Source organism: Equus przewalskii, chromosome 17 (genome assembly GCF_037783145.1).
Source record: "Equus przewalskii isolate Varuska chromosome 17, EquPr2, whole genome shotgun sequence".
NCBI classification, from domain to species: domain Eukaryota; kingdom Metazoa; phylum Chordata; class Mammalia; order Perissodactyla; family Equidae; genus Equus; species Equus przewalskii.
The window spans coordinates 53,159,981-53,178,580 of NC_091847.1; the positions used below are offsets into that span (position 1 = coordinate 53,159,981).

The window sequence follows — 18,600 nt, forward strand, 5'->3', positions numbered from 1 at the left end:
TTGTTCAGTGGGTACAGAGTCTTAATCATGCAAGACAAAAAAGTTCTAGAGATGTGTTGTTCAACAACATGCATAAAGTAAGCAATACCGTAATCTACACTTAAAAATTATCAAGAGGGTAAAAAAATATATATATATATTTAGTTCAGAAAAATGAGAGTGCAGATTGGACATACCAAAAGGAAAATTCATTGAGATAAATTACTAACTGCTCTTTCCTCAACAAATCCAAATACAGCTCTTCATACAAGAAAACAGAAGTTACTGTCCTTGATCCATATACTGTACATGTGGCTATTTGAAACATTACCCCTATCCATAGCAGAGGAGGTTTCTGAAATCTGAAAGAGTCATAGTGCTATAATTATTCATTATATATATGCAAAGTTTCCATTCTCCCCTCAGCTCAACTCACAGGAATTATTTATTTTTATTGACAGAGGAGAGCAGGTTTATTAACATTTTCAGTTAGTAGAAAATAGACATGAACGTGATGAAAATCTAGACACTGAAACATTTCTGGTGTAAGGGGAAACAGAGGCTTCACCAATTAATTAAAAACAGCATCTACACTGGACTCTAAAGCCACATCTACAGATGCTTTTATGTCAGTTATAAATTCCTTAACTATTTTTGGCTTCAATATTTTTTACTCATATTAGTTGGAAAATGAAAGGTCGCAGAGGACAAATCTAAAATTAAAAAAAAAAAACACATGCTCCTTTATATATGAGATCTCTATATATTCATCACAGCCCCACAGAGTATACAGAGATTGGTTTATACCCCTGAGATGGAATTGAACACCGCTACAGAACGCACTAACTTCTCTAGCATTGGATGTGAGAAAGATTAAGTCTGTAAAAGAGAAAACCGCAAACCTCTTTTCTTCACATCTTCGTTTGTTCCCCTCCCTCTTCCCAATCATAAATACAGACTTGATTTCCTTCTGTTTTCAAGACATAATGTCACCCACCTGTTACTTCTTCCTAACCTTTGTTAGTTTTCTTTCTAAAATCAAATACAACTAAGTCACAGTTTTCTGAAAAACCATATGGTAGCATTTGGCTGAGGCAGCAAGGGCAATTTAATTAGGTGGGTGAATGAATTTAATATCTATGTTTCCAACATCACTGTACTTAATTCTGCTTATCAATAAATCTTCAAAATTCGTATTTGTTGGTCAAATGTCAGACTCAACTAGTTAAATTTTAATGTATGTCATCAACCATACATATAATATACACCTATCATATAATGACATAAATTATACTTTTATCTACATTATAAATGCCATATCAATATTCAAATCATATATATACTTTAGTGAAATGGCTTATAAATAAATATGAAAAGTAGGGGAGGGAGGAGGGAAGCAAAAAAAGAGAATTTCTTTTCCCATTTTTCTATTGATATATTCTGGCAAATTCTAAAATTGGTGTGTTCCAAAATTCTGAAATCTGTGTGTTCTGGCAAAATCTGACTAGAAAAAGCTGGATAATTATTTGGAACCTCATGCTGTTTCTTATTCAAAATGGATGTCCAAGTTTCTGAAATCCACCGAAATTTAGAGAATGGAAAGGTGATTTTTCCTGAAATAATCAATATCTTAAACACTCGTATACTTACTGCATTTTTATTATTTTATACATTATAATCTGAGAGAAAATGCATTCATTCTTTTGAATTTTGAGACAGCAGAAGCCTATCCTTGAACAGCTGGCAGTATAAATGACAAAAGATTGATATTTGCCTAAGGATCATGACAAAATTATATTCAGAGAGAGAAATCTGTGTGTGTATGAAAGAGATATACATATACATAAATACACATTTTTTCAGACATTTCTAAGACATGTTAGTTTACTGGCAGGATAATAAAAAAAAGATGAAAACAATCCCAAAGTTCAGCTTCATGGAATAAATGTATTCCTCCTCTGCCACACTAGTCCACAAAAGCAATGAAAAGTTTCATCGACCTATCTAGAGGCTAGTTGAGCTACACATATATGTACATACTTTTATTTTGCAAACAAAGAAATGCACAACTTGATAAAAACACAAAAGTAACTACAATGGAACCGAAAGCTTGCTAAACAGAATAGCTCTGACAACCAAGCCAGAACAGACTCCTCTGAGTGACCACATCTGTTTTCTTCTGGGACTATCAATAAAAAGAGGTATGTGGGAAAAAGGGAAAAAAATGAAAGAAGAATCAGCTTTTAGTATTTCCCAAAATGAATAACCTGCATCTAAATAAGGCAAAACGTGACAAAGCCGTCTTTTGCTTCTGCAACAGAGATTGCTGGGAGTCTCCCAACATCCACCCCTCTGTGCTTCCTCCATAACAGACCCTGATTTTCAGGTGTGAGCACGGGTCCCTAACTGGAGACTACGCTTCTCAGCTTCCCTTGCTTTGCTGGTAGGAGCAGGAGCAGTCAAAGAGAATTAAATGAAAGCAGTTCAGATCTTCACCCCTTCGGTCTTCTTCTTAGCTGGAATGTGGATAGAAAGTCTGGCGTTCCAGCAGCCACCATGAGATAAACCTGCAAGTCACTTACAGGAAAGCAACAACATAAGGGCAATCTGGATCTCTCACCTTGTGGAGGGCCACCCAGCCTTGAAATACCTCCAGATTTCTTGAATGTGGGAGAAGAATAAAGACCTATTTTCTATTAAGAATTGTCATTTCTTATTTAGTTACTTGTAGTCAAACCTAATCCCAATTCTCATTCCTCATGCAAAGATAGCCTACTTTTGCTTATGTTATTTGGAGATTTTCTTGTATGAGGTCATGTCTTTCTGAGGATAATATAAAATTTTTAAAAAGTGATACTATAAATAACTTTCTCCCAACAGCTGCCATCAGCTAGTCTTGTCTTAAGAATTCTACGACAATAAATAAATAAGGGCAAAGAAGAAAAAAAATGTGCAAACAGGAAGTCCCTAAAATATTTCCCATTACCTGGGTATTACCACTCCAAAATATACTTTTGTTTGTCTGTTATAATGATATAGTAAAACTCAAAAGCATAATTTATTTTGCTGTGGATTGGACTTGCTTGGAAAATTCCCAGAAAAATCTCCTGGGAATTACAGAGCTTTAAACTTACTGGTCTGCCAGTGGGACACACTCTTTTGCCTCCTAGGCTCCCACAATGCATTGCCACCTTCCCCATTGCCTTTTAAATGTGCATTTAAGCCAGTAGGATCTTCTTGAATGAAAAAGTGCTGTAGGAGGCCTAGCAGCAGAAAAACTTTGGTAACTGAAAAGCTGGGGCCCTCAGAAGAGGACAGACATGGCATATACAAATTAGAAAGAATCATAGTATAGGTAAGTTTAAAAAATCACTGATAAAAATAACAGAATTATATTTGAACAACAAAAGCAAAATGAAAGCAAAAACATTACATCCTGTAAACATCTTGTCCCTGTGGCCATGACCCAGTATATATATGTGTGTCAACTCTAGAACGCACAAGGAGGTCAAAGATTTCCAAAGGTACTAGGAGTAACACAGACAGTGGTCTATGTCAGGGGTCAGCAAGCTATAGCTCGTGAGCCAAATCCAGGCCACTGCCTGTTTTTGTACGGTCAATGAGCTAAAAATGGATTTTATATATTTAAATAGTTAAATGGCTACATAAGTGCCTACATAACATAATACTCTCAATTGGTTTGCAAAGCTTTTAGTATTTGCTATTGTATCCTTTCCAGGAAAAGTTTGCCAATGCCTGATCTACATGGCCAACCACGTCTTTCTGATTAAGGCTTAGGGATAGGAAAAGAAAGTAACTTCAATTTTGAGAAGCTTGTCAGATTCCACCATACAGTCAATAGCAGTATGATGTTAAGAATAACCCCCAACAACTGGGAACGGAGAGACTACTTAGCCTGAATGTGAATCACTGGTTAGCAATTAGCAAACACTGACTTAGAATTATGTCCTGTGGTTTTCTAGGAGATGTCAGTAAGTCCTATCTGCGGACAAACAGTTAGGGAAACACTTATAGCAAGTTGAACAAACTGCTGGTTTCTGTGTGTACATGTGTGTTTGTTTTGTTTCACTGTAAGATTTCTCAGAATCTTTTAAAAAAGCCTCTAGGACGGGGATACAGTGTGCAACAATTCCTACATTTATTTTACCTTACTTCTGTGATGCCCATTAATATCTTGAAAAAAGTATTCCATAGAATACAGTTTGTGAAATACTTACCTCATATGATATCAAAATACATTAGTGGGGGATTAAAAGGTTAACTGTGAAAAATACATCATAAAATCTAGAAAAGAGCCAACATAACTATCAAATCTCTTGTGGAGGTGGTGCTTTCCAGCCTAAAGAAGAATGGACTAAATCGTTAAGAAAAAGATTCAAAGAAAGCGTAACCATGTAAAATTAAAATATTTGTACATCAAAACCAACAAAAATAGAGAAAGCATGCCAAGTAAATATAATAAATGGCTGTATACATAATACATAAATAATTTAGTGGGCAAGGACATGAACAGGACACTAAGAGAAAATGTAACAAGTAACTTTCTTGTGTGCATTCATCATTGCTCCCCTTTGGCTGTTTTTCCTACTGAAACAAAAAGAAATTCAAACTTGGGTCATATCACAACCCAGCTTAAAACTTGGCCATGGCTCCCCCATGGCTCTTAGGATAAAGAGCAAAGTCCTTAACATGGCCTTCAGGAAGCAGGTCGTGCAGCCCCATCCGATGCCTCACTCTCCAGCTTACTCTTTGCCCCCAGCCACATCCTGCCTTCAGTGTAGAAATGCACCTGGCACCTGGCTCGCTTCGGCATAGAGCCATGGCACCTGCTGGCTGGTCCTTCTGCTTGGGTGGCTCTCTCCCCCGCCTTCTCACTCTCTTCCCTTAGTTCATCTCACACATCCTTCAGTTCTCAAATCAGACTTGACTTTCTCAGAATGGCCTTCCCTGACTGCAATTCCTTGGATTTCGATCAGAGTCTCCTTTTACAGTCATAGCACCCTGCGCTTTCCCTCCATGGCACTTGCCTCAGTTTTTAACTTGGTATTTGCGGGATAATTTCATTCAAGTCTAACCCTCTCACTACCTGATAAACTCCATAAGGCCAGGCATCTTGACCATCTCGTTCACTCTTCCACCCAGAAGAGTATCATTACAAGTTTTTAAAAACAAAGCAATAATAACAAAAAATGCCTTTGAAAAATGCCAAAACTATTTATTTTGGGGGCAGCGAGACTACAGGCAATATTTTTCTTTTCCTGCTTATCTGCATTTTACATAGTTTCTAGTGCACGTGTCAAAAAGAAACAAAAGTTTACGATGGATCTAAATTTAAATAAGGAAATATAATAAGTGAAAATCAGAGTTTAAAAAGATTGGGAGGTGAAACTTGACCTTATGAAGAATTAATTCAAATAGCATACTCTCACATATTTCCTGATATAGAAAACGTTCAGGATGTACAGTTAATTGAAAAAGTATACCATAGAATAGTGTACTTGGTATGAAACCATTTTTGTTTAATCCAGGAAAGCACTAGAATTTCACACACTACAATTTTCACAGAGATGATCTCTGCACAGTAGGATTGGAGGTGAGTTTTTGCTTTCCTTTCTGCTCTTCTACCTTTTTAATGTTTTCTGTATTGTACATGTGTTAGAAAAAAACTAAATAATCTCTTTAAACAGCTATATACTCTCGTGCATATACAATGTGGTGCAATTTGCAACCCATTTTCAGGAATATATCTATTTTTTTCAAGTAAGGGTTGTCCTATGAAACTACCCACATCCTATCGTGCCTTATCAATTACTTTCTATAGTTTGTTTTATTAAAGCATTCTTGACCCGAGCGTCCTTCATGTAAACTGGAATTATTATACCAATATATTTTAAAAAGCTTATGGCATTGATAACATCTTACTACATTTTTAAGTAAATTATGTTATTATAAATTTTCTGATGTTGCAGGACTGCTAAATTCTATTGTGGTCATGTGTGTTATCACCTACTCCTATATCCAAGATATATATAACTTTTCCCCAAAAGTGATTCATAATCTTAACTAAGAAAAGCAGAAAAACAGTTTTGAAAAATTATTCTGCAGAACGTTATTTTCCACTTTTTCCAAATAGCACAACAAGAAGGTTTGCAGGAAATGAAATGAAACCATGGTAACTAACTAAACCTATCATGAGCTATGAGATCAAAGGAACACACAGTACACTGCAGTCAACGCCTACCAGCAGCATAATCCTTTCCCAGTTCCTTTTGATCCTTCCTCCTAAATGTGAAAAAAGCTTCCAACCAATTTTTGTATTTTAAAAATGTGAAAGCCCCTTTACCAACATTCACTATAATTCTCTGATTTTATCCAGGAATTCTTTGGCTGACTTCACTTTGTAAGTCAACCTTCTCAATGTCCTGAGATTCAATTAAAAATTGTTGGTTCTTTTCAATCATTAGCAAAATTGCATTTTCTTACTTCAATGCATTTTATCATTTTCTAATACAGTGGCAATAGTTTCTTCACATTAAGTCTTCAGAGCTGTAAATATTAAATAAGATTCTCACAGGAATTCCTTGCTTAATAGAATCTTATTACCATTCTAAACTCAAAGCCACAATAAATTAAATCACAGTTGCATTTACATAATACAGAGGAGCCCCATTTCATTATCTTGTTGTCCATTCTGTCACCAATCATCAACCCCCTCACCGGCACTGAAGCTAAGCTCACAGAATCTGGCTCAACGTGTTCTCAAACTACCAACCATCAGCTAAAATTAAACAAGGTATTGATGGCTTTTGTCACACTAGCTGTTTATCACAGAACTACATAACCAGGGAGATAATAGGGCAAATCTCTGCAAAGACAAGAGATCACCTTTGCTGTTACGGTTAGCCAACCCCTAACAATTGTCACTTAGAATATAATATACATATATGCCATAAAAATATATGTATATTTTATGCATGACGAATTTCTGAGGGGATAGACAAATAATTATGAAGGGTATTATCTCTAGGAAGTGGAACTAGAAGTATGTGGTGGGAAAGTAATGTAATTTATCATTATATACACTCCTCTTATTCGAAAAGTTTTTTTTTTACCACATCCACGTGTTGTTTCCATAATCATAATAGAGATATAATAAATTATATGGATGCAAATATGCTATTATTTTTATAGATGATTATTGCTGTTTTTCTTTGATAAGTTATCCAAACCTACTATAAAATTATTTTTATAAGTACGAATGGTCATCAAATGATTTTACAATGGAATTGTAGTTTAAATTTTTAAACTTTAAATAGATTTATTTTGGCTTCTCTTTCTGGTGGGGGGTGAAAAGTTGACCTTTGAGAATTAGTTGGAGCAAATCTCATCCTTAAAGGCTTTAGACAAAAGTTTATCCCACTTTATAAAAATAGTCATGTGTTGGTAACTTAAAAATCTTAATTATTAAAAACTCATTGATTTAAAAGCCAAGAGTTCACTCTTGTGCCACATCCCATGCCAACTTATATAAAGTGCTGCACGGTTTGTTATTATTTTTTAATGTTATTTTTAAAAAGTTATATTCTCTGTTTCTTTGCTTTTATCCTCAGTTTTCTTATGTCTAAAATGCAGAAAATATAGTATCTACCACATGGGCTTATTTTGATGAAACTGAGTTTTCCAGCCTGTATGCCAGGAAGAGAGGTTACAAGACATCAAACCCATCCAGCCCTTCCGAGGCCTCCAAGGTCTGATGCTGCTGAAGCCCTTGGGCCGGTCACATCTGGCCATGATCAGCCTTGTGCATTTAGCTCAGTGTACCATATAACATCGTAATTTTCAATAGGTGCCACATCCCACTAGGATGCCACACCCACTGTTTAAATCAAAGACACAATAACACGTGTTGGTGAGGAGATGAGAACTTGGAACCCTTGTACATTGCTGGTGGGATTGTAAAATGGTAAAAGCACTTCGGAAAAAAAATTGGCAGTTCCTCAAAATGTTAAACATAGAGTTACAATATGATCCAGCATACTTCACTCCTAGATATATACCCAAGAGAAATAAAAACATGTCCACAGAAAAACTTGTACACAGAATTATTTATAATAGCATTATTTATAGCAGCATTATTTATCATACCCAAAAAGTGGAAACAACTCAAATGTCCATCAACTGATGCATGGATAAGCAAAATGTGGTATATATCCAAACACTGGAACATTATTCAAATATTATTCATTAATAAAAAGAATAAAGTAGTGATACATGCAACAATATAGACAAACCTTGAAAATATACCAAGGGAAAGAAGCCAATCACAAAAGAACACCTATTATCTATGATTCCATTAATATCAAATATCCAGGATGTATAAATCTACAGAGACAAAAGTAGGTTAATGGTACCCTGGGGCTGGGAGGGTTAGGGAGAAATGAGAAGCAACTGCAAATGGGTATGGAGTTTCTTTTTAGGGTGACACAACATTCTAAAATTGATTATGTTGCATAACTTTGTGAATGCACTAAAAACCATTGAATTGTACACTTTAAATGGGTGACTTGGTGTGTTATTTATAACTACAAAAAGGAAAAAGGTTTCAAAAAAAAAAGTAAGATACAATAACATGCAAAAGCTAACCTTGCAAATGAAGTTAGAAAAAAGGCTGCCATTTTTAAAAACATAGAAACAGTGCTTGGTTGCCACAGGTAAATGTTTCAGAACACTCTTTGTATAGGAGATAAATCCTTTTTGGTCCAGGAAAAATATCAGAAAACAGATAAATTGGTGAAGCAATTAGCCCTTAAATTTTTTTGCCTATCAATTTAATACTTTAGCAAGAAGTCCTTTAGGTTCATTTATCAAAAAGGGAAGTGAAAAAAAAAATGGGGAAGGTGTCTTTCTGAACTTACCAAAGAGAAGAAACCTGGTAGATTTTCTTCCTTCTTTACCCTCCTCTACTCCTAGCATTTAATTCTAATTTGTTAACTGAAAATGAGAAATAACTCAAAGGCTCTTAACACTCAGCCTATATATTTTCAGTTTCCTCTCCCTGTAGACAGACCACACGGGAAGCCATTAATCAGAAGGTTGCTTGGTGAGCTTGAGTTCCAGAGCAAGAAGAACTGAGTAAATCAAACATTTACGGGAATAGTTCTCAAAATGTGCTCCACTGAGAGATTCCATGAAAAGAGGGTCTCATGATCAAATGAGTTTAGGAAATGCAGTATAGTTCTATGAACAATACTCACAGGCTCTGAGAAGTACGGCAGGAAAGAAATCCAAGTGATGACGTTTAATGGCAGGGAGACACATGATTCCTGGTATTCATCGCCATACTAGAGATGACACTGCCCATGCTGGCCAAGACTCCTCCTTCCACAGACCCTGGACTCTAGAACATTGGCCTCTGAGGTGACTTCCCTTTCTGTTGCCCCCCGGGCTGACCAATTCTTCTTCTCACCAATTATTTAAATAAGATGACACATTCCATTTAGAGTCAAATCTTCAGAGATTTAGGAGGTATTATCTTCCACTTTGACCCAAGGTTGCAGCTACGGTCTTTGATTCTTCTCAAAATGAAAACAGCCCTACTGAATTTTTTTGGTCTGATTGTTAAAAAGATATACATGCATTGTAAAAAAAATTAATAATAATAATAATAATAACCAGGCAACTCAGAAAGGTACAGAGAAGTAAAAATCATCAAGTTCATCACTCAGAGATGAAGACTATGAACATGCAGTGATCATTCTTTCAGACCTCTCTCTACTTAAATACATGCCCAACAGATATATACTTGAGTAGTATGATACTATACATACTGTCCTGTATAGTCAACTTTATTTTCAGATTAACACAGGCGCTATTTTGGAATTTATAAAGTAAGAAATATGATATATTTTTTAAAGAAAATTCAATAAATATGTCTAAACATTATGCTTTCTTAGTTTTTAAATTCTCATTTGTTTTCCATTATCTAAAATTCTTCCAAATAATTCTTATCTTGATGGTCAGCATAAAATCAACAGGAAGTGCCACACACTGTGGGTAAAAAGCATTCCCTGGAATATGTCGAAATCTGTCCCGGAATATCCAGATACAGAATTTGGGGATTATCAAGACTCTTGCACATATGTCATCTTGCGCTCTCTCAATTTAGAGAAGCTAAAATGAGTCAGACTCAACAGAAATGTCTCTTGAGTTGCCAAATTTGGAGTTAACATTTCTCCTCAAAGGGAGCCCTTTAAATCAATAAGATATCTAGAAATCCGTTTAAAGATAAGTTCTCCCTAGCCAAAGGAAAACTGCTTACTAAATTAATTATCTAAATAATTCTGATAAAACTTAGTTCCCACAACCCTTTCCACTCATTATTCTTATTGCTCCCATAATGATCTTTCTAAATTACAAATGTAACCATAACTCTCTTCTATTAAAAGTATTCAGTGACTCCCATTTCCTAGAGATGAAGTCCAAATTCTTAAGCATAAAATACCAGGCTTTCCTGGCACACTTATAGCTAAAACTTCCTGCACCCCCAAGCCTCAGAAGCTCGCCATAGACCAAATGTTCCATGCTGTTCTATATATTCCTTCCTTGGCTATGTCTTCTTACCAAAATGCTCGTTTCTCATCACATCCTATCCCTCCACCCAGCAAACTTCTAGTCTACATTTAAGAGGCAGCTAAAATGTCTTCTTTCTTGACCCATTTGGATACTACTTGGCAGAATACAAAAGCCCAATAAATGGCGCTATTTTTGATGATGCAGTTATCTGGAAGATTATGTTAATTACCTAATTTAACAATGAACACCAAGCCCCTGATTTCCATGAAAGGCCTTGACACATATTAGTGATACACCAGGGATAGTTTAAGGTATATATTAGTTAAAAGTACTACGGATTTTACTGTACTAAAATTATTAACATAATTAGGTTTTCCATATCACCTTTAAAATATTAAATTATTTTCAAGTCAGTTTGGAAAATATTTTAAATCAAATTTTAAGAATATTATGGACAAAAGAACATCATCAAAATAGAATTTACAAAACTTGGTGCCTGGCCTCACCTACATCTTTCTTCGGAACTCATATCTGATTTTCTTACTATTTACCAAAGCTAAAACTGGATATACCACTTTAATAATAGGTTGATCAGGCATGAAAGATTTGAAGAATTGCATCATGGACTGATGTTCACTAATAAGGAAATGACTTTAACGAATACCTACTATGCTGTACTATGTAACTGGAATCCATTTTTCCTCTTCACTCAAAACTTCTTTCTTTTAAAACAAGAAAAGAAAACCAGATTTTGTTTGGTCATCCAGACTTCCTGCCAAAGCCTTATCTTCTGGAAGAAGCTGATCCCATCACACAGCTCTAGGAGCAGGTGCTGGTTAGACAAGCAATCAGTACATGCATTACCCTGCAGACTGTTATTGGCCACGAGTGGGAAAGGGAGACCTGCACTGGCCCGATCAACCTGAGGGAAGGATGTATACTGCATGAGAGGAGAGGTCCCCATAGACTCTCTTGCTGGGCATAAACAAGGAAGCACACAACTCTGATAGCCCCCGGCAGCCACCTTTTGACCACAAGGAAAACCAGCCCCAGACTGAAGCTGACGCTATGAGTGGGCATGAACAGAAACAGAAAGATCACAAATCCTCAATAACATCACTGGGACACTGATCATCCATGCTATTGCATTTCTGAATTTCTCATTATGTGAAATATTTCCATACATAATTTACAGTTTAAGTCAGTAGAGTTTTCTTATTTTTAATATTAGATAATACTTGCAGCTGCAGACATCTCAATTGATAGAGAATTTGATTCTTGAAAGTGGGATGCTGCTAATTACAGACTTCTAAAAGGTCTCTTCTGAGAAATAATGGAATTACAATCTCCATTTCACAAATAGGAAACTAAAGCTTGGAGAGGTTAAATACATATATAATAAGGTCAGGCAACTAGAACTCATGTTTGTCAGACTCTAAAATTTATACCACAGCTTCATTTCCAAAGTTCTAACACTGAGAGTAAGAAATTGCAAATATTTTGTGATAGATTTTTAAAATCTCAATTCCCTATTCTCTCTGACCTTTCTCTTCTCTTTCAACCTATACTTTACACTGGAAGCTTTCCTGTTTAAGTCATCAGTGTTTTAAATGTTTCTTATTTCAGCTTTCTTTTCTAGTTTTAGTAAAATACACATGTAAGGTTATATTTTTCTTCTCAGTAAAAATGAACAAGAGAAAAAGAAAAAAGGATATTTTATATCAAAGGCAAACAATGTTGACAGCACAAAAATTAGTCAAAGTAATGCATAACTTGAGTCCTGATGCCACCTTAAATGTGCAACATTGATATAAAGAGGTGTTTTTAATATTTCCAAGAAAATTCTTGGATAAAGTGCAAGCAAGTGTGCCCCACGTTAAACGGATGCTAAGGAGGAATAATAGTGAGATCCTAATGTTCAGCTATGATCCACCTATTTGCACGTTTTAGTTAAGGCAGAAAGAGGAATCAGCTATTAGCAACAAAATTTTATTCACAAATTTGTTGAGTCACTAAAAACTTTTCTGCATTCACAGCAATTCCATTAAAAAACTTAAAAATTTTCATATAAAAATAGTGAAAAAGTGGTTTTGAATGGGTTGTGATTAGACTTATAGACAGACATCATTAGATTCTTACTAGGTGCAGTGGTGGAAATGGGAAAATAAGATGTGCTCAAGAATATATAGGGAACAGCTCAAGAATATATAGGGAAAGGTAGAGGAAATGCAGGAAAACATGGAAAATTTCATCAGAAAATTAGAATCTAAAAATACAGGAAACAAAACTTCTGGAACTAAATAACACAGTATATGAAATTAGGAACTCAATGAATGGATTTACAGCATATCAAGAATAGCAGAATACAGACTAGCGGATTGGACGACAGGTCAATAGAAACTGTCCAAACTGAAGTTCAGAGATATAAAAGGCAAGAAGTTAGAATTTCAGAGGGAAAAACTTTAGAAAAGTCAGAAAATAATTTATCATGAATAAACCTACAGTAAGAGAAATACTAAAGGAGTTTCTCAGGCAGAAGGAACACAATCCCAAGAGAAACACAAAATCAAAAGAAAGAATGAAGAACCATGGAGGGGACAAATACATGAGTAAATATAGACAAATACTGACAATAAGGTCATGTGGGGTTTTAAAGACATGTAGAAATAAAATATCTGAAAATTATAACATAGAAGGTAGGAAAGAGGTAAATGGAGTTGAACGTTTTCTAAGATTCTAGTATTATTGGGAAAGTGCTAAAAGTAACCATTTATATTAAATATAAATCAGCCAAGGACAAGTGTTATAATCTCAAGTTTAATCATTAAAAGAACAGTAAAAGAACATATAACTCGACTTAATAAAGAGAAAAAATGAAATAAAATTGATTTGTCCAAAAGAAGTCAACAAAGAAAAAGAAACATGAAACAGGAGGATCAAATAGAAAATAAATAATAAGGTAGTATTTTAAACCAAAAAATATTAGTAATTACATTAAAGGAAAGTGGAGTACATATTCAGCTAAAATTAAAAACTTAAGAACACTATAAGTGGAAATAAAGTACAAGTCACAAACTTGGAGGAGATATTTCAATTCATATATACCAAATGACTAGTCTCCAGAACAAATGACTTTTATGAATCCACAAGAAAAAGCCATGGAACCCAACAGAAGAAAGGGTAAAGGGTCTGAATAGGCACTTCACAGAAGAGAAAATAAAAGTAGTCAATAAACATGAAAAGATGCTCAATCTCATTAGGGATCAGAGATACACAAATTAATCACCAGACACCATCGAAGGGCATAAAGTCTGACAGCATTAAGTGAAAGCGAAAAAGAAACAACAGGAATTCTTATACACAGTTCTGGAGTAGACATTGGCACAACTACTTTGGAAAAAACTGTCATTGTTAATAAAGCAAAAGATCTAATGAAGCAAAAGCAGCAATTTCACATATAAGTAAATATCCTAGAGAAAATCTTAACATGCACCAGGAGACACATCCAAGATTATTATACACAGCAGGACTGTTTTCAATAGCCCCAAACTAGAGACTACCCACATGTCCATCAATAGTAGGATGAATAAACAAATTATAGTATACTTATTAGGTTATTATATAGCAGTGAAAAAGAATGAATTATAGCCTTGCTGTACAGCAAAGATAAATCTCAAGAACAAAACGTTGAGTCAAAAAAAACCCTGAAGAGTATATTCTATATGTTCTATTTATTTAAAGTTCAAAAATGATGAAATCAAAACAGCATAGTATGTCGTGATAAAAACATATGTTATAAACCTATAGAGAAAAGTAAGGAGATGATCATCAGGATAGGCTTGCCACTGTGAGGGCCAGAAGGAAGCAGGACAGAATAGGGGAGGGATCTATAGGACACAGGAGACGCCCAAGGCAATGGCTGTTGCTTAAAATACATGCAGGGCACTTAACAGTTATCATGATATTTATCATGATATTTAATAATTTTTATATCTCTTATGAGTATTCTTTTGGATATACTTAACATTTAATAAAAAGGATACCACCAAACATGCACTGGTGCTATTCCTTCTCATTTCTCACTTAACACGTACAACACTGAACCTAATAATTTTTTCTTTTAGTGAGAAAAATTATAGAATGAGTTACAAACTTTTTTTAAAGAATTAGTTCTAAAACTATGAAAATCATAAAGAAAAATGCTTTCAACCAAACTTCTTATTTTTGGTTACTGATAACTGATACATGCCATACTATCTCATTAAACGAAGGCAAATGTTGTCAGAATCAACATACAGAAGATCCCCAAGTCACTATGAAACACTTCATGCTTCATGAGGCATAATCTAGTGCCTGGGGTAGCATCTTATCTTTAACTACACACTCCAACCACGTGGATGCCTGTCTGTATGCCTCCATTGTATAAAAAACTTTCATTGACTAACAATCATTTTTCCTGAACCAAGGGGTCAACATGAGCAAAGGCAGAAAAGCCAGACAAGGCCTGGCCTGAAATTCAGGCTGAGATACAGTGCTGGAGAAGATGATGCTGAGGAGGAAAGAAAGATATCACCCACAGATGACCTTCCATGTCATACAATGAGAATCTCTTTTCTGATGGCATAAAATTAGTACTTTTACAGGACACACACAATACACGGTCCCCTAAATAACACCTCACATTATACACAAAGATCCTCAGTGAAGGAGTAGGCCCCCACAAGTTCAGGGGACATGCCAGTGCTGGAGGGGGCTGTGTTCTTTCAACCTTGTGCCCTACTCAACATCAACATTACACTTCTGCTGCTCACTGTATCAGATTTTGAGATTGATCATTTCTGACACTGAGGAAGATCCATTAGAGGGGAAGGTTGGATACAGGGAGATTCTTAGACAGTTACTGAACTAGTCCAGGAAGCAGCTTGAAGTTGAAAAGAACGGGAAAACTTGAGACATACTTAAGAAATAAAAGATTGTTGAGTTTGGCTGTGTGAGATGAGCAAGAAGAAAAAGTCCTCTGACCATCAGACAACGTAGGTCAGTACCCTGGGCTTTCCAGAGGCTATGAAAAGGTATGATATGAAAAAACAAAAGCACAGCTCCAAAACACAAAAGAAAAACTACAAAGTTAAAGTTAATTTCAAAAGCAATTTATATTTTTTAAAAAACATAATCTTAACAGCAAAAAATACATATTTAATATGGGATATAGTGTTTGATATGATGTAGATGGGGGCTCTAAACAAATAAAACATCTTAAAATAGAACTGAGAGCAAAAAGAAAAATGAGGTCTTGGTTTCAGTCCTGTGGACTGACTAAAAAATAGTGCCACCAGCTCATAAAGGGAATACAGATGCTCTACTTGGGAGGGAAACTGATGAGTTCAGTTTTGGACATACTGAGGTTGAGGGACCCAAGGAGAAACTTGAGTTCAAGGCACCTTATTCCTAATTTTAGGAATTATTCCTTGGATAACACAGTAAACACATAATGAACATTGATGGCTTTAAGGTATCAAACCGGCTTCCCCCAACGGATCATGCATTATGTTAAAAATAACAAAATTAACATGAATTGGGAGGATCTTTAGTTGAAATGGGGAGTATCAAACAAGAATCACAGATGCGTCAATATAACTTCTATTTCATATTCTGCTTAACACTTTCCCGCCATACCTCTAGTTCAGAACAAGGAAAATCATATTTCAGCATAAAAATTACTCACAATGCATGTTCCCAAATTCCCTATCCCTACTACAACCCCTTTTGCTCACTACCATTCCTTTTCCACGTAACAATTTTATCATGATTTTTCAATAAGAAAAGGAAGGCTGCATGCTACCCTAGACCTATGAATTAAAAGCACTCTCATCATTCCTGTTCACCTATTCTCCAATTTCTATTCTAGGACTTCCTGGGCCAAAGTGGATGGGAAGTCCTCATAAACTTAAAGTCGTGAGTAGCACAAGAGAGGCTGAGAGGGTGGGAATGAGGAGGAGCTTGGGAGGTTTGGGAGCTACTTTTCTCCAAACTAAAGCCTTGGCCCTAGGGTGTCTGCTGGTGTCACTCAGTGAAAACTGCATGACAGCCACATTAGGAGAGGCAATATGATATAATGGAAAATACCTGGATTTTGCACTGAGGCAAAACTGAGTTCAAATCCCAGTTTTGTAACTTACTACGTGATCTCAGAGGAGGCAGGGGTGCCAGCAACAAAGGGGAAAGGAAGAGCGTGCGGGCAGATTTCTGTCTCTCCCCTCACTCCACCTCCTTTGCCCTTATTCTGGTCCACCGGCCTTGACGTCAAGGCTTGTTTACTCCAGACACTCAGATGACCAGACTATCTGGAAATGTGGTGTTGTAGAATCCCAGAATTATAAAATGTTAGGAGCAGAAAGATGAAGAAACTAACTTCAAGAAATCCTGTGATTTGCCCCAAATCAGTCTTCTAGTTCATTTAGTGGTAAAATGAATAGGTATTTAAATTCCCAGCCCAGACTTTTTTCCCTATAACCACAATTTAAACCTCAAAAACAATATAATTATTTAATTGGAGGCAGATTTACACTTTATAATTTGCCATAAAAAGCAAATTTCCGTGAACTCCTATAACAAGTTCCTTCTCCAAGTATGCAATTGATCCAGAATTCAGTATGAAAGAATACTGAATTACATCATTCTTTCTGTCAGACAGATTAACATTAAATCTGGAAATAAGAGCAGTCCCTGCTCACCCAAACAGGCAGAAGCGATTGGAGAAGAAGTTAGACATGGTCATATTAGAGACCTAAGTAATAGCATCATCTTTCTATTCTCCCTCTGTGGCTTCGCTGTGAAAAGAAACGCCATTTCTTTGACCTCTTTCACGCTCTACCTTTAAGGCTTTTCTAAATGGATGAATGGAAACACAAAGGAACAAAGGAGGGCATGAACAAAGAAAGACAACTGATAACTATTCCAAGCTTTTAGAGGCAGCAACGGAGAGTGATTAAGGGCAAATTCTGAAGCCAGATTGTCTGGGTTCGAATATTAGCTACACGAATTATTAAATGCATGACGTTGGCCAAGTTACTCAACCTCTAGGTCCTCTGTTTCCTTACCTGTAAAGTGGAGATGGCAACAGTACATACATCCTAGAGCTGTTGTGAAGATTAAATGAGGTTAGAGGGCTGGCAGGAGGTAAGCCCAAAGGATAAGCACGCTATTGTATTATTGTCCCGATGTTACTGCAGGGTTTCTGGGCCCTGTGCTGTAGGCTAGGAACAGCCAAAACGCCAGGCAAAGTTCAGTTGATAGGAAAGAGCCAAGAGCTCCCAAGAAAAGCTGCTTCAACCAAAAGCCAACCTAAGAGAAACTGCACTGGCTTTCATTTTATGAGTTACAAAGATCTTTTCTCTTTGTTCCTTTCCTTATTCAAGAAATAGATGGGAGCTGACACAGCAGGACAGAAGGGAGAGAACGGTAAGATGAAATAGAAGAAAGAAGCTACAATAAAAATGCTTTAAAAGTTTTTCAATTCTTAATTACTGTGTGCTACCATTCATGAGGAATTTTTTAAGGGTCTCAAAGCTATTAAAATGGTAATTAGGTCCCAAGAAAACAAGAACCAATTCAATTACATGCTGGATGCTTTTAAAATTTAAAGCCTTCTATTAAGAGGGTTTTAAATGAAGCACAGTTATAATTACAGGTCCATGACCAACCTTAAAGCCAAAGTGTAGGTTCCGGGCTGGCGCTGGCTCTCCCGAATGAGGTAGCTCCCCTCAGCCACACTCAGGAGCTGGTCTGCTGCTTCTCGGGAGATCATGCCGTGAAATCTAAGAAACAAAGTCAATTCAGAAACAGCATGCTTGTCACCTTTTTCCATAAAACAAACCCTCCACCTTCTCCTGTTGTTTTCTAGACAAAGTCCTGCCATATAATTGAAGGGGAGCAGTTGGGTTTAACTATGCGTGTGTTTCTCAGGGCTTGGCCTATGGCCAGCTTCTCAGTGGTGACAAGAACAGCACCAAAGTAGCGCTCCAATCC

General features: G+C 36.0%; 1 protein-coding gene across 4 annotated transcripts in view; it reads right to left on the bottom strand.

Annotated features, from left to right (window-relative positions):
• The window catches only part of CHN1 (chimerin 1), a 192,052-nt gene that overhangs the window by 103,868 nt on the left and 69,584 nt on the right, over nt 1-18,600 (bottom strand). For 3 of the 4 annotated variants that reach the window (XM_070580250.1, XM_070580251.1, XM_070580252.1), the window contains one exon: nt 18,276-18,389. In XM_070580250.1, coding sequence (XP_070436351.1) covers nt 18,276-18,389 — 114 coding nt within the window. Of the gene's footprint in view, nt 1-17,672; nt 17,821-18,275; nt 18,390-18,600 lie in introns of those variants that run through there. The other variant, XM_070580253.1, reaches the window with a different exon arrangement.